The sequence below is a fragment of the Heterodontus francisci genome, chromosome 11 (genome assembly GCF_036365525.1).
Source record: "Heterodontus francisci isolate sHetFra1 chromosome 11, sHetFra1.hap1, whole genome shotgun sequence".
Classification (NCBI taxonomy): Eukaryota; Metazoa; Chordata; class Chondrichthyes; order Heterodontiformes; family Heterodontidae; genus Heterodontus; species Heterodontus francisci.
The window spans coordinates 110,351,751-110,374,564 of record NC_090381.1 but is presented as its reverse complement, the minus strand read 5'-3'; the positions used below and the strand labels follow the sequence as shown (position 1 = coordinate 110,374,564).

General features: G+C 40.1%; 1 protein-coding gene across 1 annotated transcript; it reads right to left on the bottom strand.

The window, feature by feature from the left end:
* Positions 1-18,416: 18,416 nt before the first annotated feature.
* LOC137375081 (extracellular calcium-sensing receptor-like) lies at positions 18,417-22,511 on the bottom strand. The gene is made up of 5 exons (XM_068041709.1): positions 22,254-22,511; positions 21,244-22,068; positions 20,849-21,076; positions 19,446-19,569; positions 18,417-19,339 (listed from the first exon to the last, which is right to left on the bottom strand). The coding sequence occupies exons 1-5, from the start codon at positions 22,509-22,511 to the stop codon at positions 18,417-18,419; spliced, it is 2,358 nt and encodes a 785-aa protein (XP_067897810.1).
* Between the last annotated feature and the right edge of the window lie 303 nt (positions 22,512-22,814).

Below are 22,814 nucleotides of genomic sequence, written 5' to 3'. Positions count from 1 at the left end.
TCGATTATATACATTGATTATTAGAGCCAATAGAAGCGATTACTAGGCATAGAGGGGCTGCATGACCGGCCCATACACAGATAGGAGATTACTCATTATGTTTTCCATACCCACTTGGTGATATTGCATTTTTTTTTAGTAAATACAGAAGTGCTTGCAACTATTTCTCCTTCTCAAGCACTTTGTCACATTGATAAAGATAGTTGCAGCAAGGTTAATTTCTTGCTTGTCTCCAAATGGGCGGAGCAAAGCATTCTCCGCTGTGTCGCTTTACGTAACCTTTTTTTTTTAATAGAAAAGAACTAAACTCCATTTTAAATGTGTTTTGGTATCCTTAGGATTTTCTAACAACAAAATCTTTCGTAACATTATCAACGTCAAAGGAAACCATCTCCATCAGGAAAGGCAGCATTTTAGATTAAATTCCAATTGTTTCCAAACTTTTAGCATCTTTTGTAAGAACTTTCTAATCCAAGGATTTTTTTTATAACAAAGATGATTCCAAATTCCAATTCACTGCAATAAATATTTAAAAATCAAAACTGCCCATGTTATATGAGTGAGTCCTATGTCCGGAACTTAAGACTCCCCCAAAACTCGACATGCTAAACTTGAAAGTTCATTGTGGTTGCAAATGACATTTCCAGTTTTTTTTTTGCAACGAAACAGGTCAATTAACCTTAACAGTATTAATTTAATTCAGACTTATTAACTTATAATACTTATTAACTCCACACAGAACAGAACAGCACGTGCTTTTTTTAAAAGATAGGTAAGTTACGTCATTTTTTCTTATTCTTCGGGCGCCATTTCAAATGACTGCAATAAAACCCAAAACTAAAGAAAAAGTTATTTAACATTCTTATAACAAAAGACTTAACACCAGCTCCTTCCACAAACTTTAATCTTTCCCATTATCTCCTTTGCTTATCCTTCTCTCCCTTAAAACCAATATCCAATTCCTGACATTTGCCACTTAAAACAGTCTGTAAAACATGTCTTTAATTTAAACTCCAAAAAACTAGAACAGATTTTAAACTGGAACTCCAAGTAAAACATGAGTGGTAAACTTCAAATTGGATTTCTGCCAAACATTTTCAAGGCTGAAGCTTATCTCTTAGAAAATTGTTGATTGCCTTTTCACAGTTGCAAAACCAACTTTTAAAATAATAAAATTTTAACTTAAAATATAATTCAAGTTTATATCCCATTCCTGGGTGCACAATCTTAAATCGAAATGAACACACTCAACAATCACTTTTCGCACTCATTCAATTCCAAACAACTTAATAGACTCATGCTTTCAACATTAAAGCCAGACAACAAAGAGTTAACGGCAGTCAGTTCGATAGAACACAAGTTCCACAGAACACAAGCTGCGCATCCCAGACATTCAATTCTTTCGTGGTTGTTTCCAACATTTTCACAGTCGAATCAAAGACAGTAACTTGTTTTTACTCTAAAACATAGTCTTTTATGTCGCTCTGCCATAAACTTAGTGAATCATTTTCTTCTTTTTGTCACCACTCCCTTTGTTTTGCGGCAGGGTCGTGGGGATTCCAATTAGATTTAATCATCTCATCGATCAACTTTTTATGTTTCTCTGCAAGGTAGCAGGTAAGGGAACCCTCTGGTCCCCGCTCGAGCTCTATCTTTTCACTGGCCACGCTTGGGTAGGATTAGAACCGTTAGAATCTACTCTCAGAGGTACGCTTTTAACCTAGCACAACTTGTAGTGGACCATCTCCTGGCTAACTGCCGGGTCACAAGTCTGTCCATATTTCATACAACAAGCTTATGATATATATACGCATACATATATTCCAAACCCTCCTTGACAGTGCCTACGTCTATTAACGAACTACCTAACACCGTTTGACCATTGTTCAGATCCTGTTCACAAACTTGGCATTCGTCGGTCGCGAAACACCACCCGGCCCTGGGATAAGCTTTAAAGATACTCACCTGGTATTCCTGATGGCATTAACAACCGCCGAATCCTGTTCTCAAGTTAGGGATCAGGCTTCAGCCAACTCCCCCTTGCCCCTTTACGTTCCCTTCGCCCACCTAATTCCTGGCCTTAATGTGGGACTCAGTCCTCTTAATTTCTGGCTCATGCTGGGTGAATGGGATATCAGGGTCGCAGAAGAGTTGACTTACACCTGATCCTGCTGGCTGCGCCAATTGTTAGCGGGAATGAATCTGGAAGAATCACTCGTCCCTCAGGTCTGCTCCAATGTCAAACAGTTTATTTAGTTACACCAGCGGGGAGCAGGTCACTGGGCTGTCCAGATGCCTCTCCACTGAACAAAGGAAAATCATCCATACTTATACATTTTCAAACAGTTACTCAGCCCATCCCGGCCGGACATGGTCCAATCACAACGATTATCGATTATATACATTGATTATTAGAGCCAATATAAGCGGTTACTAGGCATAGAGGGGCTGCATGACCGGCCCATACGCAGATAGGGGATTACTCATGATGTTTTCCATACCCCCTTATCTTCACCTCGTTACCGGCCCATGCACAGATAGGGGACGACTCATGATGTTTTCACCTCGTTATCTTCACCTCGTTACCGGCCCATACATAGATAGGGGATTACTCATGATGTTTTCACCTCGTTACAGGCGAGCACCTTTGTCAGCATTCCACAAGGGTGTCTGCTTTTCATTTTAATTAGCCTTTGGTTTGAGATTGGATTACTCAACTCCTGTGGAATGTGGTCAAGTTCACTGAGTCCCATTTTGCTTTGCAACCTCCTCACTATTCACTAATATTATATGTTACTGGTTAATCAAATAATATTTAAACAGTATGATATTTACTGCAGGTGCCTCTGCGCTTGGGAATACCCTACAACAATCTCTATCACCCCCTGTGGAATTTTTTGGACTTACACAGCCCTCTCTCATTCGACAGAGCTTTATTCCCCCCACCTCCCCTCAGTTTCTCCAGTCTCCATGGACTACTCAGGAGCATCTTGGGTTATTGCCCTGCAATAGATCTGTCCATGGCATTGGAAAACATGGAATAATGACTGTTCCTATCCCAGTGACCGACTTATTCTGTAGGTAAATTTTAACTAAGGGCACGTGCAAGCATTTGCCAGTAAGCCCTTTTACTAATACTATGGTATTTGTTCTGCTTGCCAGCGGCATTTCTCGCAATGTGGCTGTTAATAGGGTTTGAAAACAACTGGTATCCATGAGAATGATTATCTCATTGTCTGGGACCTGGGACTCAAAAGAAGTCTTTTTTTCCTTTGTGCAAAAAGTTCTGAGATGTGCTGTGCTCTTGAATTATCATAGACACAGGCTTATAACTTACAAAGCCACAGACACAGGCTTGACTGCAGCATCTCCTGCTGACTTTTGTCATATAAACAATTGGCCTGGACATGCCCAGATTTTCCATATTGGAAACATGTCGGGTGGACCCCTAATGGTTTATCCCCGGGTTCCTTCTTTTAGATGTTGGAGACTTGTTAAGTTTTCCTTCCCTGCTCTCCTTTTCTCTCGAACACATTTTTGCTTCTTCTGCATCTCTGCTATTTCTCCCCACCTTGTACGAGTTATTCAGAGTTAGAGATTTATGAATTAATTCATAGTTGATGGCCAATTTAGTTGCTTTCCTCACTCATGTGACTCTTCATTCTTCGGTGTGGGTTCTTATACTATTTGGGATGCTATTTTTAAAATATGTCACTTCTCTCAAAAGCCATACGTTTGATTTTTTTTTCAAAATCAGTGATTAAGTGAGGGTCTTTTCCAAGTGTGCCAGAATATCTGTTTATATGCTTCTGGTAGTAGCCCATATGCATTTAGAATTTCACTTTTGGTTGTTCATAATGTTTCGACCAAGTCTGGAGTAATGCGTTGTTAATTCCGTCCCACTACTCCACAGGTCGCAGCATATTAGAAAAGTTTCTCACCTACTGGGAAATAGCCAAAATAAACATTCTATTTGTCCCCCAGAATAAAGCACACCAAACCAGTTTTCTTTAAACAACAACAAAATTAACTATTTATGAATAAACTAAGTCTTAAACAATAATGAGATAAATCTATATATGAAAATATTTTATAACTCCTTGTTCATCCTAACCCTCATACACACACACATATAGTATAAAACCAGTTAACCAGAGTAAAAGTCTTTTCTCTTTATAACTGTTTCTTAGGAATAATAAAATAACTGGGTTGTAGCGTTCTGGCAGGATATTTCCGGGTCGGTGAGGTGTCCCAGAGTCAAATAGTCAGATGTCACTCACAGTCTCTCCAGGGGAGGTTGGCATCAGTCTGTCATGAATAGTTGTTCAAGGTAATTCATCTGCAGAAGGCGTCACACAGATCTTTCCACAAAGTGTGTAGCAACAGGTCTACGTGGATTTGAAGTTTCAATCTAGCAATAGAAGTTTTCTTGAGCTTTCCAGATCTCCCAAAACACAAGAGGCAACAGGAAATACTCTTGAGGCAGTGATTCTTTAGAGACTGAAGGCAAAAGGAATCTGCAACCTTTAAAATTACATGGTTTCCTCTCTGCAAAGCATTGTTCCTCCATAGAGTATAGCAATTTATTTTTTCCTAGGTCTTTTCTCGTTCCATGGGTATTTTCCTCTCTCCAAGCAGACCGCAGCCACATCTCAAAGGTAGGAGTTGTTTTTCCATGAGAGGCAAGTCTTTCTTCAGAGAGTAGGTCTTTTATTCTCTGGTCTGCAAACAGCTCACTGATATCTCACACTGCAAAGTGAAAGCAAAACTCTAACAATTAGTCATATGACAGTCATAAATCGTCCTGCCATTTCCCTGTTGAGCTGCTTGGAAACAGTTGCGTTCACACTTCACTTAGTTGAAAGACCAAGTTTCAGCATTCAATGTTTACAGAGAAAAGTCATTTTTCTCACTTTTTTTTTAATAACACACAGAATTCCTAGCTTTCAATAAAAAAACAAAACTCTTGTGGCAATCATCAGATGAATTTTATTCTGATAACAGGGAAAAAGCTTCATGAGCCCTACCCACGAACTCGCCTTGTAAGAGGAGAGTCCATAATTCTTTCAGCCGTTTTGGCCTGGTAACTAATAGCAAAATGGTTTGAGTGACTCGCAGCATTTTCATTTTGGGTTTGCAGTCTCTGTAACTCAAATCTTTTTGCCACTTCCTCTCTTTGCATCGCCCTTTCCTCTTTTACCTTCTGAAATTGCATCTCGTCCCTTTTCAACTACATCTCCTTTACCTCTTTTTCCTTTTCGAATTCTCTTTCCCCTTTTTCTTTTTGAAACCCTCCGACTTTTCCTTTTTGAAGCTGTAACTCCCTTTCTTACTTTTCCTTTTGAAGCTGGAACTATCTCTATTCCTTTTTATTTTGAAGCTGAAACTTTCTTTCTTCCTTTTTCATTTGTAACTGTATTCTAGCTAGAATTATTTTGTTCAGAATCTGATTCGAGGCTATCTTCTTCTGGTTCATGGATACATTTAAAATGGTGGCTGGGCATTTCACCAGTTCAGGTTTCTTTGTTTTTGTTCTGAAAATGATTCCCACCTCAGTGGTTAAGCTTTTAAAATCTTCAACCTTTACTTTGTTTAATTTATCATGGGATATCTTTCCCTGCTCTACAAATTCCTGAGCATTAAATGTGGCTATGTCTTTTCTTTCTCGCATTGAGGAGAAAAAAACAGAAGAACACAAGAAAATATCTATTTTTTTTTAAAGTTTCCACAATTTTAGAAGTCAATTTTCCTCTCGTTTTCCAAATTGCTCGTTTATCTGGCAGTTAAGATTCGAGCTTAGAGCCCACAATTTGTTGCAGTCACGTGATGTGACTTGGATGTTTCCTCCTGTCCAACTCCCCACCTGACAGCTGCAAGTGTAGTTGTATTAGAGCTCAGCCCCTTGGTGTTGTATTCTTTCAACTAATCGGACTGTGACTGATTTTCTTGTAGGTTTTAAAAAAACAGAATGTAATTTTTTTGTATTGAACAATATGCCTTATCCCAAAATTATTGCAACCACATCCACTCATGCATTCTTTCTCACACACACACACACACACACACACACACACACACACACACACACACACACACACACACACACACACACACACACACACACACACACACACACACACACACACACACACACACATGAAGACACAGATAGAGAAGGGAAAAGGGAAGATGGTTTTCAGTGGAAGGAAAGGTTATAATAAACTTGCTGAATTCTCTTGAAAATCAAGTTCTAGATGGATACAGGCCTGAAATGATTGTGGATTTCTCTTTTAATTGAAGGTTCTGTTGAGGACAGTGGGTTACTTCTAACTGTCACTGCTGCGTACTGTAGATGTTGGATTTTTTCAGCAGGGTACTGTGCTTCCTGGCTTGGCTGGAGCTCGAGCTGTTATAAGTAGCTTGTTCTTCTGGATCAGTCTCTCTCTCTCTCTCTCTCTCTCTCTCTCTCTCACTGTCTTTTTTAAGGTTAAACTGTTTCACCTCTCACCTCCTATTAGGAGACATTCTCCTCCCTTCCCCATGGTGATTGCACAATGGTCCAGAATGTGACTACTTTATACCTGCTTTCTATCAGAACAAGACATTCACTTCTGGAAAGTTTTAAGATACGTGTAAGACAGGTTTCATTAGCAAATTTTGGCTTTGAAGATTTGTCCTTTTACTTTGACAGAGTGTTTGAATATACAAAAGGTCAATACCCTTTTCTTTAGTGCCATTTTGGACCATTGTTCACTTTTTATAATTAAGGCTAATGTTTTTAAGGAAAAGTCCGTTTTTCATAACACTTCAGAGTTAGTCCATGATTGTTGTATCATCGCACTTCCAATGTGTGCAACATTATGGACAGATAGGAAGTGGTGTTGGTGACCTCCACTTTTCACCTCTCAACTGACCACAGATAGTGTTTTAAAAAGAAACAATGCTGTGGTCCCTGAGCGTTTTAACGGTCAAATAAATAGACAATGTCAGTTTTCTCACAGGTTAGAAAAGAAAGGTAATTAATGATTTTTTCACAGTAGCCAAAAATATTCACAACTTCACCCACTCTTGCTTTCACGCTCATACACAGACACACAATAAAATAAAGGGAGTAGAGTGAGAACATGCAATTAAAGTACAATTTTTGTAAAAGAGTTCATTGTGTTAAAACACATTTAGAAGCTTTACAGGAGGAAATCTTTCAGTGGTGCAAACCTGACTGTAGCCTTGAAAAGGATGATGTGATGCAGGGTTCTTCTGGTTAAGCCTCAATCTGATGTCAGTGGTGGGAAAGTTTGGTTCACTTTTGTAGATGTGGAGTTCCAAATTAGTAGTTAAAAGACTTTGTCAGCAGGTCTCCTGCTTAGGTTGGAGCTGTTGCACAAATGTTTTGGCTGGCAAAAAACATTATCTGGCTGTTCTCTCAGTCTCTGTCTCTCTCTGTCTCTCTCTCTCCAGCGAGGCACCATTTAAGGTAGAAATCTGTCAGATTGGAGTCTCGATTAGGTGACTAAATTCTTTCTCCCCTTGGATGATTCATGCAATGTTCCAGAATGTGGGAACCATTGCTACATGATGGTGTCTGAATGTGGTCTATTCAAAGTCTTCAGAGGCAGTCTGTCTGCAAAAGTCTTTGGTGGCTCCATTCCTGTAGATACGTTTTATTTGCATGGAATGGGATGTTTTCCATTTCAATGTGTTTTTCCATAAGCTAGTTCAGATGTGGATAATGGACTTAATCTTGAACAGACTAACATGTTTAATGAGAGTACAGGAGGGGATACCTGACCTCTACTCCATTTCGGCTGTGGTGCAAATGGGTCAATTTTTCGTAGTTCAGTGCAACAGTTGACTTTTATTTCATAATTTCTCCAGCTCCATTTCAAATTCCATCACTGTTCCTTTCGTGAGAGTGACACCAAGTATTTCAACTAGAGCTGGTAGCCACCGATCAAATTTTAGCTGCCATTCTGTGTCATGAAATTCATAAGATCGATCACAAAAGCTTCATGCATTGTAATGTGAGTAGCAAAATTTATGATCACTGTGAAAGACACTATCCACATTTCTGGCAATGAAGCATTTGAGGTCGCAACTTATTTTACCAGTGGCTGCGGGGACTCCTGGTGCCACCCCACCCTCCCACCACCTCCACCCCCCCACACCCCCACCCCCCCCCCCCCCCCCCCCCACACTACCTGTTCGGCGACAGAAATTTAATTTCAATATTAAAATATATGTTAATCACTGATTAATTACCTAACCTTCCATGATGGCCGTACCATGCCAATATTCAAGCCAGTTGCTGGAAATCACGTGCCTTCGGATCTCCACTCAGGAGTATGGAGGAGTCAAGTTTTCCGAGTGGGAGGAGGAGGGAGCGGGGAAATCTCCTCCTATTGGTTACTGGGATGGTGGGAAGGGGTTGAGAGTCAAAGGTAATGAAGTTCAGGGAGGAAAGTTCGAGATCTGAAAAGGTTTTTCTGGGGCAGAGGGCAATTTATACACTTATTACTCATTGGGGTATGGGAGTGGAAATTGAAAATGTGAAAAGAATGTCTATCTTCAATTTTCAGCATTCTGTCATTTTAGAAATGTTTGAGTCTGAAGGACCTGAAACCTTTTAAAAATGGTGCCGGCTCCTATGTGGTGGTGCTGGACGCCATTATGGGGGATGGTGCCCCTGCCACCTCTATGTCATTGGGACTGGGCCGTCCGCCCCCTATATGTAAATGAGCAGCTGTGCGCCTTGCCTGTTTTGAAGCTCGCCACCGAAAGCAGTGGTGAGCATGAAAAATCTCGGCCTATGATTAAGAAATTTTGCGCAGAGCACCACACTCAATAGCTTAAGTATGCTACTGATATGTCTTTTCACCATCCCATCAACTCCCCACACAACTATAGGTTTGTCCCCATATCGGGCTATGAGGGACAGGTTAATGCACAGCCAGGCCAGTTGATGTGCGCAACAACACTACCAATGATGTAATTTCTTGGCTTTGATAGGTTTTACGACATCAGTGGACCATTACGTTACAAAAAGAGATAAGAACTCCCCTGAACAATTTAAAGAAGCAGACAACAGTATTTCATGTTTTAAGGCTTTTACTATAACATCTAAACTAAAAATCAACATGAATTAAACAGTATTTGTAAGTAGCTAATATACTAAATTACAGAGAAAGGTATTTCCCTTTAACTTCTTAAAACACTTGAAAACCCCACACTGCATTTTTAAGTTACTCAGTGTCCTCATTGAAGCAATACCTTTGCAGTTGGAAGTCACAACCTCCTCCCAGTTTCAATGAGATGGATCTCCCATCCTATCTCAAAGTCAATGTCCTTGTTGCTCATTTCTTGTGAGCACATCCAACCTGGACTTCCATGAATAAGGTAATCTCCAATGACCCCGTTGGTCTTTTTCTACCACAAACCTCAGCTTTCAAATTGTGTTCAACTTTTAACAGTCTTTTGCCGTATCAGTGTTCAGAGAGAAGATGCCTTCTCTCCCTCTCTCCCTCTCTCCCTCCCTTCTGATGGTGCCACTGTTGGTCTTTGTGTCTTCTGGTCTTCCTTACAGCCTCCAGATTTCTGAAAGACTGGTAATTTATTCAGAATCAAAAGTCAATAGTCATTTGCCTTTATCAATATGCAGACGCCACAAGTCTGACCAAGCAAAATCACCGTTGCCTTCCTTTGCTTCCAGGTGTTAAAAATTTCAACTCGAGTTTGCACCTTCAGAGCCTCTGCCTCCCTATTTAAGATCTGAGAGTCTGAGAGAGTGAACCCCATTGTCCTTCAGGAGTTAAAACCTTGTATTCTTCTTTCCAAAGGGTTTTTGATCTGTGTTCATTGTTTTCGTGGTAACCAGGATCCCAGTCTTGTCTCTAGAGAGAGTTGATGTGAGATAACATGTTTCTTCCAAATCCTTCATGCATTCCATTAAAAATCCCAGTTTTTAAAAACATAATCATACTCCGAAGTCCAGAATTCATGACACTTCCCCCAGCAATCGAAAAATCATTTCCATTGTCACCATTTTTCTACATTATTAACATAGAGCATTGTAAAAATTTCTGTCGTTAGCATTTTACATTTTACACAAGTAACAACATTCTTTTCATATATCTTAGTTTTCTTCCTCCATTATACTCTTTGTTTAAATTCTGGACAGAGTATTGACAATTACATTGCCCTTTCCTGTATCATGTTAAATCTTTAGGGTAAATGGTGGTAGCATTATCCTCCATCGGAATAATCTGACGTTCTTGTTTTTAAATTTCTCTAAAAACTTTAATGGATTATGATCAGTGTAAATGGTTATGTTCCCTTGGACATTGCTGATGTATACTTCAAAATGTTGAAGAGCCAATATGAGACATAAAGCCTCCTGTTCAATAGTGGAGTGCCTCTTTTAGTATTTGTTTAGTTTTTAAGAGAGATAACTGACTGTTTGTTCAATATCAGCATCATCATTCTGTAGCAACACTGCTTCGACTCCTGCATCACTGGTGGCAATAGCTAGTTTAAAGGGCATGCTAAAATTTGATGCCACCAGGACGGGTTCATTTACGAAAATGACCTTCAATTTCTCAAATATTATTTGGCAGGATTCTGTCCACTGGACCTGCACTCTTTTTATTAAATTTATCAATGGGGTCACTACTATACTGAATTAGGAATAAATGTCCGGAAGAACCCATGCATCCCTAGGAATTGTAGTTTTTTGGGGTTGTTTTTGTCTTGGTGACTGGGAAGTCTATTATCACCTGAACCTTATCTTCTCTAGGTTACAACTGACCTTCGCCTTGGCAAACTTACACTGTGCTAAGTTTATTACCAAATTGGCTTTCTCTAACTTGTCGAACAGATCCTTTAAATGTTAAATATGATCCTCCCAAATGCCATTGTAAACCAATAGATCATCAATGTACACAAAAGAATTACTTAGTGCAGCAATCACCGGTTTACCCAATCTTTGAAATTTTCCCATTGCATTTTCATGCCAAAAGTCATTATCTTACACTGAAATAGGCCGTTTGGGTCACAAAGGCAGAAATTTCTTAAGCTGAGTCCGTCAAGGGGACTTGCCGATATGCTTTCAGCAAATCAATCTTGCTAAAAAAAAAAGGACTGAATTCCCTACTCTATTAATACAATCCTCAAATCCTGGAATTGGATAAGAGTCGGTTGCACTTATTGCATTGACTTTCTGGTAATCGACACAAAATCTATTGGAACAGTCTGGTTTTGTTTGCAGCACAACTGGTGAACTCCAGCTGCTTTGACTAGGTTCAATTCTATCATTATGTAGCATATATTGAACCTCTTCTCTGACCTGAGCCAATTTATCAACATTGAGCTGATTAGAGTTCTGATAAATTGGGGTGGTTGACCCTACATCAACCCCATGAATAGCCAAAGGAGTTCGACCTGGCTTATCTGCATACGGTGCTTTAAACTATTTTAACAGCTCAGCTATGTCTCTTTTGTGTTGTACAGAAAGATAGTGTAGAAATGTATCTAAACTTTCTAATGCTTCTGTGTTTGTCAGTTTCAGTTCATGGGGTTGATTGTGAGAGTTCTCAGTCTCTTCCCCTTCATCCAGCTCATTAAAAATAACGCTATCCTTATGCTCATCTTCTGTCATTTGGCATACACTTACTGGCTAATAATGTTCACGATCATTGTATCTTTTCAACATATTCATGTGAAACACGCTTTGACTTTTCCTTCTGTCTAGGCTACTAACCAAATAGTTTGCATTGCTGAGCTTCCTATAAATGAAGTAACGTCCACAGGCCCTTTGAGCCTGCTCCACCATTCATTATGATCATGGCTGATCATCCAACTCAGTGGCCTGTTCTGGCTTTTGCCCCAAACCTTTGATCCCGTTAGACCCAAGAGCTATATCTAACTCCTTTTTGAAAACATTGAATGTTTTGGCCTCAACTGCTTTCTGTGGTGGCGAATTGCACAGGCTCACCACCCTCTGGGTGAAGAAATGTCTCCTCATCTCAGTCCTGAAAGGTTTACCCCGTATCCTTAGACTATGACCCCTGGTTCTGGACTCCCCCACCATCGGTAACATCCTTCCTGCATCTACCATGTCAAGTCCTGTTAGAATTTTAGTGCTTTCATCACTTGCCGAAAAACCTTGAGTTGTTCTCTAGCTATCTCGCAAGTCTCTCTCGAAATTCTAGTACATGATCTGAGAGGGTAGTTTCCTCTTGCTGCGCTACAAATGCCCCCTTCATGATTTAAGGGGACCACTAAACTCATGTCCAAAGACCAATTCAAATAGAATGAAACCAGCGTGTCCCCGGTGGCAAATGATAAAAATGATAGCCCCTTATCCCAATCATGAGAATACTTAAAGAGTCAGTCCTTAATCATACTGTTTACGGTTTGGTGATACCTTTCCAAAGCACCTGGTGATGGTGAGTGATAATCAGACGATTTGAGCTGCTTCACTCCCAAATTACACATGACACTTTGAAATGCGCCTGACACGAAATTTGACCCGTGGTCTGACTGAATTTCTTTTGGCAATCGATATAGAATGAAAAACTGAACTAACCCGTCAATCACTACTTTTGCTGTGATCTTTTTCAAAGGTATTGTCTCTTGAATATGATTGTTAGGAGAAACTGGTGACGTGACATGGTTGTGGGTCAGGGTCTGACACAATTCATAAGTGCACTACTAATTGGTTTGTCAAAAACAGGTATTAATGAGGTTGGCTTAATTGAAGGCTGTGGGTTCCCAACTACCTGATATGTATGTCAAGTTCAGCAAAATTCAACCACATCGTTATGCAAGCCTGGCCAATAAAAATTACGCCTTAAATGGTCTGAGTCTTTCGAATCTCATGGACAGTTTTCAAAATTTCACTGCAGCACCCTGCGGAACAGTGACATGATGAATTATACATAATCCTCACCATCAGGCCTCTGGGGAAGTTTCCACTTTCTCGTTAGAATATCATTCTTAACATAATTTTATTCTTTCCTGGGAGGTGGGTGTCTCTGGAAAGGCCAGCATTTGTTGCCCATCCCTAATTGCTATTGAACCGCATGGCTTGCTAGGCCATTTTAGAGGACATTTAAGAGTCAACCAAATTCCTGTGGGCCCAAAATCACATGTAGACCAAACCAAGTAAGGATGGTAGATTTCGTTCACTAAAGGACATTAGTGAACCAGGTGTTTTTTTACAATAATCGATAATGGTTTCATGGTCACCATTAGACTAGCTTTTAATTCTAGATTTATTAATTGAATTCAAATTCACCATCTGTTGTGGTGGGATTCGAATCTATGTCCCTGAGCTTTAGCCTAGGCCTCTGGATTACTAGCCCAGTGACATTACCACTGCACCAAATAATAATAACACTCAGGGATTTTCTCAGCCTCTGTCTTCAAACCTGGGGCTTGTCTGTTGTACCCCAGTCAAAGACGATGTGATAAACAATGCAACCTCGCTACTCAAATTCCTGAAAAAGGTTTCAGACAGAGATCTGGCATGTCCTTTATAACTACTGAGCCTTTCTCATCTTATTTACTCCTATGAGCCTTGGGTCTAGTCACTACACAATCCAGAAATATTCCTGGAAATTCATCCTGCAAAACTTCAATTTCAGCGACCTCATCTCACTTTTCCAAAACTACTATAAACGCCAATAACTTAATCCCAGCTAAGTAATTTCCTAGCAACAAATCCATCCCTTCAATATACAAATCAGAGACGATTCCCAGTGTTACTGGACGAGTGACTAAATCACATTACAAATTAACCTTTTACAATGGAGCAGAGAAATAACCACCCTCAATGGCCCGCACTATGACTTCCACATTTACTGCTCTACCTGAGAGAAAAGTTATATCTATTTCTGCCATTAGAGACTGGGTTGACCCTGTATCTCTAAGCAGCACAGTCGGCTTGTCTGCATCACCTAATAATCCTGAACACAAAACTTCTATAATTTTCAGGGACCTGTTTTGATCCATCAGCACACCGGGGAGAACACATCTGATCACAAATTCAATAAAGCCACTGGCTTATCAGCTGCATCACCTGTTGGGATATCCTGTTCGTGACAGGTTTTTGGTAAACCTTCCACTGCTACTGATTTGCCTTTTAATTTCTCGCATTCTTTCTATATGCCCTCTTTTATTATAAAAATAACATGTTGGTCCTTTTGACTTAACTCAGGTCTTCTGACTACCTTTCTTACTACTGCAAGGATTGTCTCCTTTACCCTTTCTTTCTCGAAAACCAAATATTTTCTCATTATCAACCTTCTTATCTCTCCAAACTCTCCAAACGTTCCCAAACTAGAGCCTGCAACTATTGCTTTTGTGGGCCAATTCACCATTGCTGCAGCATCCCTTATTTCTCCATTTTTTTGTTCCTCCATTTAGGACCTTAGTCCTGATCATATACTATTTTTAAATTCTTCCATTGGGATTACTGCCCTAATGGTCACCAAATCTTGCTCGATCTTCATTTACCTATACCACCACTCAAACACTGTTTCCTTCTCTGCAGCAAATTCCATATATGATTAGAGATACAGCACTGAAACAGGCCCTTCGGCCCACCGAGTCTGTGCCGAACATCAACCACCCATTTATACTAATCCTACACTAATCCCATATTCCTACCAAACATCCCCACCTGTCCCTATATTCCCCTACCACCTACCTATACTAGTGACAATTTATAATGGCCAATTTACCTATCAACCTGCAAGTCTTTTGGCTTGCGGGAGGAAACCGGAGCACCCAGAGAAAACCCACGCAGACACAGGGAGAACTTGCAAACTCCACACAGGCAGTACCCGGAATCGAACCCTGGTCCCTGGAGCTGTGAGGCTGCGGTGCTAACCACTGCGCCACTGTGCCGCCCTCATGCCTGGCCCTGTTTCCTTTCCAAGTTGCTGAACTTTTGACTGTAAACCTCTGATACCAACTCTTAAGCATTGAGAAGTGAGGTTTTAACCATTTTATAGTCGCTTGACTTTCGATCCAAAAGTGTTGAATATAACAGGGCGGCACAGTGGTTAGCACCGCAGCCTCACAGCTCCAGGGATCCGTGTTCGATTCCGGGTAATGCCTGTGTGGAGTTTACAAGTACTCCCTGTGTCAGCGTGGGTTTTCTCCGGGAGCTCCGGTTTCCTCCCACAAGCCAAAAAAGACTTGCAGGTTGATAGGTAAATTGGCCATTATAAATTGTCACTAGTATAGGTAGGTGGTAGGGAAATATAGGGACAGGTGGGGATGTTTGGTAGGAATATGGGATTAGTGGAGGATTAGTATACATGGGTGGTTGATGTTCGGCACAGACTTGGTGGGCCAAAGGGCCTGTTTCAGTGCTGTATATCTAATCTAATCATAACCACTAACACTTTTCCCTCTAGCACACTTTGCAATAAATTTGTCCATCATTCTTTCAGCCAGTGAAACTTCCTAACAATATTTTCAAAGGACATAATATACATTTCAACTTCTTCCTCGCTGAATTTCGGCACTAAGCAAATATTCCTTGCTAAATCAATACTATGAGAAGTTTCATCTGTGTCATCCTCAATTTTTGCCTCTGATGCATGTGCACTGACTTTGAGCTTTTCTATTCTCACATCGTAGACAAATGTCTTTTTTTCATTTCTTGTTCTCTTTATTTATATTCTTCTTTCCGTTTTCTTCCGATTTCAAGTTTTCTCATGCCAAATTGTAATTGTCTGTCTCTTTCTCTACGTTTTTTATTTCTCTTTTTCTTTTGCCTGTCTTTATTTTACCCATTCATTGCTTTCCTTTACTCTTTCCAATCAAAGCTTCTGTAACGCGATTTTGGCTAGTTCCAGTTGAACATAAGTGGAAACATTCTCTTCTTTTACTAACTTCGAGCAAGAACCCAGTTCTTGGGTTATCTCTGCTTTCCTGGCTCCTGGGCTTAATCTAATCTTTTGAATGCTGATATCATGATGAAATCGATCTCTATCAAGTGCTGCAGTATACTGACAGTCAAATCTTCTCCCTTAACAGATTCTTGTACATTAATGGTACTCATGTTGATTTCCCACTGAACCCAGCCAAAGTAATTGTAAAACATTGTTTGCTTTGATCTGGAAAATTCCAGCAAACTCAGTTTACAGCCTCTGAATTCATATCCCACACCCTCCCACAATTTGTTCCGAAATCAGTGAGGCCATTAACATTAAAACAAGAGATATGAACTCCCGAGACCAAGTTAAAGGAGTACACAACAAGAGATAAAATAAAAGCAAAATACTGAAGATGCTGTAAATCTGAAATAAAAACAAGAAACAACAAGAGGTCATGTTTGAAGGCGTTTACTATAACAACTAAACTAAAAATCAACATTAACTAAACTCTAATTTATAAGTAGCTAGTGCACTAAATTGTATTAAAAATATATGAAAGGTATTTCCCTTTAACTTATTAAAACACTTGAAAGCCCCACAACATATTTGTACATTGCACAGTGTCCTCATTGAAGAAATGTCTTTGAAGTTCCCAAACCCGGCTAATTTGCAACGGGTTGGATCTGCTAGTCATTCTCAAAGTCAATGTCCTCTTTGCTCACTTCTTCTGAGCACTTCAAACCTGGGCTTCCGTGAATAAGGTGATGTCCAGTGAAGCTGTTGGTCTTTTTCCTCCACAAACCTCATCTTTCTAATTCTGTTCAAGTCTTAGCAGTCTTTTACTGTATCAGTGTTTGGAATCTTCCCCACCACACCACCACCACACCCCCGCCCCCCCCCCCCCACCAAACCACCACCACCACCTCCACACCCTCTTTTATGAGATTGACATGTCTGTTCTTTGCGTTTTCCGGTTTTCCAGAATCCAAAGTCAATAGTCATTTGCTTTTTACTATATGCTGAAGGTAAAAAAATAAAGATTTGCTGCAATGGTACACAAACTGACAGGTTAAAGCTTATAAGAAAAAATGAATAGTCTCAGGCTCTTTCCTCCAGAAAAGAGGATGATTTGAGAGAGGTCCTAAACATTACAAAAGGATTTGACAGTGTAAACGTAGAGAATAATATGCGAAAGAGACCAGAACTAGCAGCCAATGTTGTAAGATACGAATGATAAAAGTCATTTATAAACCCAATAGGGAGTTCGGCAGAATATTCCAAACCAGAGAGTCGTTAGAATTTGGAACTCGATATCACATGGAGTAGTTGACGCGAATAGTATAGATGCATTTAGTGGGAAATTACATAAAAGCATGAGGGATAAACAATTAGAAAGGTATGTTGATGGAATTAAATGAAGAGGGATGTGAGGAGGCCCGTGGGGTGCAAAGACCTGTTTGGTCAAATGGCCTGCTGTAAATATTATGGAAATGGAATGGCTTTCCCCGCAACTGATCATGCACCGATCATTTCCAGCATTGAACACTCATGCAGGAAATCATAATCATCTCACCCTCAACTATTTTACCCTGACTGGACCCATAGAAACATAGAAAACTGGATCAGGAGTAGGCCATTCGGCCATTCGACATCAGCCATTCATTATGATCACGGCTGATCATCCAACTCAGTAACCTGTTCCCACTTTTGCCCCATATCCTTTGATCCCTTTCACCCCAAGAGCTATATATAACTCCTTCTTGAAAACATGCAATGTTTTGGCCTTAACTGCTTTCTGTAGTTGCGAATTCCACAGGCTCACCACTCTCTGGGTGAAGAAATGTCTCCTCATCTCAGTCCATAAAGGTTTACCCGTATCCTTAGACTATGGCCCCTGGTTCTGGACTCCCCCACCATCGGGAACATTCTTCCTGCATCTACCCTGTCAAGTCCTGTTAGAATTTGATTGGTTACTATGAGATCCACCCTCACTCTTCTGAACTCCAGGGAATATAATCATAACCGACTCAATCTCTCCTCATACGTCAGTCACACCATCCCAGGAATCAGTCTGGTAAACCTTGGCTGCACACCCTCTATAGCAAGAACAACCTTCCTCAGATAAGGAGACCAAAACTGCACACAATAGTCCAGGTGTGACGTCACAAAGGTCCTGCATAATTGCAGCAAGACCTGGGAGCATAACGCTTGTTTTGATATTCACTAACACCAAGTTCAGAACCTGAGATCGTCTAAGCCTGTGACTCAGTGTCAATAATGTAGTCTGAATGTTAAATGTGTAGATGAGAAATGAATAAAGGGGCAAGAGAATTAATAATTAACATAGTAAGACTAAGATAAGTATATTAATTATATGTTGAATCTTAATTTCATACATTAAGCTTGATGTTTCCATCACAAAACAGAGATAGAACAGAGGAATCACATGAAAACATACATTTGAGCTTGATAAATTAATGGATTTGTATAATATGAGCTAATTGTGTCAGTAAATAGTCATTCCAACAAGTCTTACAGTTCTTTAAGCCGCTTTTCAAACACTTTACCCATCAGATTCTTCCTTGTATTTTTCTCCGGAGTTATCATGATAATGTAACATTTTGGAACGAAAATGCAAAGCAGCAATCCGAAACTGGAGGCCAGAATCGCAAACACTTCCACCGCTACAGTGTATTTCCCAGGAGAGCTCAAAGAAGCTGGAATAAAAGTTATCCAAACAGCACAAAAGATCAGCATGCTGAAAGTGATACATTTAGCTTCGTTGAAATTATCTGGCAGTTTCCGGGCGAGAAAAGCCAAGACAAAACATACGCATGATAACAAAGCGATATAGCCTGATATAGAATAGAAAGCTGCCGAAGAACCCTCATTGCATTCTAAAATAATAATTTCCCTGTAATAGTTTGTGTTCCTCACGGAAAATGGCGGCGCAATGATCAACCAAAGGGCACATATTAAACCCTGAACGACTGTTAGTAGGAAAACACTTAGACGCTGCTGTTTTTGACCAAACCATTTCATCCTGTTACTGCTGGGATGCGTGGCCTTAAATGCCATCAGTACTGGGATGGTTTTAACTAAAACGCAGGAAATACAAAGGGCAAACGAAACCCCGAACGCTGTGTGTCGTAACATACAAGACCAGTCAGTGGGTTCGCCAATGAATGTAACTGCACATGAAAAACAGCATATTAATGTTAAAAGAAGGAGGAAGCTCAGCTCGGAATTGTTAGCTTTAACGAGAGGTGTTTCTCGGTATCTGAAGAAAAGAACAGTTATATTGATAGCCATGCACACTCCAATCAAAGCAAGAGTCACCAGAACAATTCCCAGGATTTCTGTAAAAGCCAGATATTCTATTTTCTTTGGTATACATTGATCTTTCCGATCATTGGACCAGTAAAGGAAAGGACATTTGATGCAGTCTATGGAATCTAAGATAAAAGAAGAAAATAATGTAAGTGATAAATTCATTTCTGATATCACTGAAGACACTTGCTGAAACATGCATATTAAAGTAAAATCTATATTTCGACTCACCTGTAGTATTACTAATTTCCCCATCCGCACAGGGAGTGCAGTCAAAGCAACAAACAGGTTGTCCTTTTCTCGCCGTCTTTCTTGTTCCAGGAGAACAACTTTTGGAACACACTGCATGGGGGATCTTCAATGAAAGAAACGATAGAATATCTACGTTGTGCTGTTGATAGGTATACTGCAAATGCATTTATTCGTATCTGTGTCTTCATCGACAAATTACATCTATACAATTAAGGTTAATGTGCATATTCTATTCCAGGATCTTCATATTTAAGTGCAACGTTTTACCGACTTAAATCCTATCACTTTGTGAAGATCAAGGGAGATCTCCCTAGCCGCTTTCGAACATTTGTCACGCAATCAATATAATCGGAAAGAGATTAACTGGTGTTTTCTCTGCAGTATTGTTTGGGAGATACTGCTGTCTGCCAAATATTTGCTAAACAACAGGTATCACACTTCAAAAATAATTATTTGGTTGTACAGCTCCAGATACGCCACGAAGAGCTGAATACTGGGATATTAATGACGATTTAGCTTGAGTTTTCTTTTTAAGTTCTATCTTACACATATTTGTCCAAGACCCGAATCTGTCATCTTGCATTTCCGAAAATCTTCCGAGGCTGTCATACTCATAGATTTAATGCTGGCAATAAAATGTTGATGCTGCTTTATGGCTTAGGGCATCTGGTCCCACCGGTCTGAGATTTTCTTATCCACTAAAGGTGGGGTGGGGGGGGGGGGGTCGGGTTTGAGGGGTGTGGGATGATGTAATAAGCAGCGCCTCAGATTGGAACAGTGGCCTCTATGCAACTGGATAAAAAGGCACACATCTCTGGAACACGCAGCGAACTATATCTTGCAATTAAGGACAGAAACATCCAATTACTTCTACTCTGTTGTTTAAATTTCAACCTTGTTTCCACCATAGTACCAGTTTATGTTTTCCTATAATGCATCTCAATAGTTCCAATTACATTCTCCTTTGAAATGTTATCAAATGAGACTTGGAAAGATTAATACATCCGCCCTAGCCCGAGTGCAATTTCAGCTAACGTGCCAATTGGAAAACTGATGGGTCCGGTGCAACAGTGGTTTTACACCCGCCAGATATCTTTCTCCATTGCGTTCCACCAGATCCCATAGGTCTTAGCCCAGTGGGATCGACTGAATTACGTCTGGCAGAATCTGGCAATTTTCCAGTCAAAACATATTGAATTAGTAAACTCCGAAGCCCTTTGCCAGCCACTGTAAACTCGGCCTAGCTATCAGTTTTGTGGGGTGGTTACTATTCATAGCCTTTATTTTTATCTGGTTAAAATGGTATTGGCAAGTACGATGATTAGACGTGAATAATTATGATATGCAGTAAAATTGCGCTAATTTTCAATTGGCAGACATACCTCCTGGCCACCACCGCTCCAGATAACTTCCTTCGGATTCAACATGAGTTCTTTCCCCGGAGGTGCTGACCCATTATAATGTCCAACCATCTTCACTTCAATGTCACCGTTTGTATTCTTTTGCCAATTTACAACGTCGTACCCGGCTACTGGATTGCCATTAATATCAAAATGCACCTCCTCACCAGTTTTCGTTGTGAAGTGTACGGACTTCATGTAATGCAGAAGCTTCAGAAAACAATGCAACAAATTTCCTCATGAACCTTTCATGTAACCAAAGATACTTTTCATACATTAATCAATCAATATTTCCAAAACATTACTTCACAGTTTTTTCATTCACAGATTTATTTTGAAATTAAAGTGTATGAAATTAAGTCCGGTATATGACCTACCTGCCACGGTTGAAAGTCCAAAACATACGCACATGTATTATTTATAAACGGTCCTTTGCCATTTTCACATGTAAGCATGTTGTGCAGTGCCTGTGCGAAGGTATAAACTGCTTTATACACATTGTAGGAACTTCCGTCCAGAGTTTCAGTGTAGGCGTTCTGTATTTCATACAAAGTTTCATTTCCAGTACATTGAGGGAGATGAGATGATCTTACTCGCCTTGTAGTGTTATCCAATATTAGAGAGCATCCGAACGTCGTTTCCCAAAACTCCCTTACCAAATTATCACCAGGAAACATAGAAGGATGAACCCTGAGTAGGAAGTCCCGCAGTCCTGGAACATCTACGGCACGCACTGCAGTTCCGATTGCCCCAGTAAGGAAACTTGATCTTTTATCTGGAGCAATATCTGCTGTAATCCAAGCTTCGCTTCCTATCCATTGTATGCCAGTGAGGTTCTGCCGAAAAATCTCATCAAATAAAACGCGCATTTCCCCCGATGATGCAAAAGCCACCACGACTTTTGTAGTTGACGCTTTTATCACTTGCACAATTTTCGTAATTTTTTCTACAGGATCGGTTCTAGAAAACGATTCGGAGAAGGCAATGCAAATGCCGAAACTCACGGCAGCTTCAATAAATGCTTTAATTCCCGATCTGCCATAGTCATTGTTGCTGTTAATGGCGCCAATCCAAGTCCATCCAAACCTCTTAACAAGTTGAACCAAAGCCTTGGATTGATGGTAGTCACTTGGTATTGTTCTATGAAAAGTCGGATATTCGTTCCGATTACTGAGACATATACAGGTGGAAAAGTAACTAACCTGTAATCAATCAAACGGGGAATAATTCAGGAGATCATTTGCATGTAGGTGAAATAAGCATATTTCGAGACGAAATTGGTCTGAACCTGGTCTGTACTTTAAATATACTCCTAGGTATACATCTAGTAATTAAGTATTTGTTCAAATTGTTTGATAGTGACTGCAGTAATTTCACCGAATCTCACCATTGGTATTTTAAATAGACCGATTATTCTTGCCACTGCTATAGATTCTGAGGATCCATCGCAACCAACAATACCAGCGACATTGAGAGGCCCGTTGCAGACTCGACCCATATATGCTTCTTCCTGCCCATTAACGAGAGCCAGAGCGACTTTTGTTGCAATCTTTGCGGATGCGCAGTCATCGTAAAGTCTGTAGCCCAAAGTAATGTTCGGGAGAACTGTCTCACGCTTGTTTATTTCCTCTATTGCATAAAGCATGGCCTGTACAAGGCGAAACGCCCTTAAATTAAAACTGAGGGGGCAAACACAGTTGTTATTTAGAGAATGCCATAATATCTTACAATGTTTGCAAAGAAAAGAACAGCGAGATCCACATTCTATCCATTCTCTAGATATTTTTCTCCTGGATTTTTATTGGATTCATTCGTGAGCATGTTGTATTAATAGCACCTAGTTTTAGTTTCTACCTTGTGCAGTACAAACTTCTTTTTAGAGAGTCTGCAATCATTGTAAATTTTAAACAACGTAGCAATTCAAAGTAGTTGACAACCTGAACCTGAG

Excerpts from the sequence above, each read along its gene's own strand:
- LOC137375081 (XM_068041709.1), bottom strand. The coding sequence starts at position 22,511 with ATGCTTTATGCAATAGAGGAAATAAACAAGCGTGAGACAGTTCTCCCG. Across the intron at positions 21,077-21,243 it reads TGGACTTTCAACCGTGGCAG|CTTCTGCATTACATGAAGTC; the intron begins GTAGGTCATATA and ends TGTTTTCTGAAG. Across the intron at positions 19,570-20,848 it reads GGAGCGGTGGTGGCCAGGAG|ATCCCCCATGCAGTGTGTTC; the intron begins GTATGTCTGCCA and ends CTTTCATTGAAG.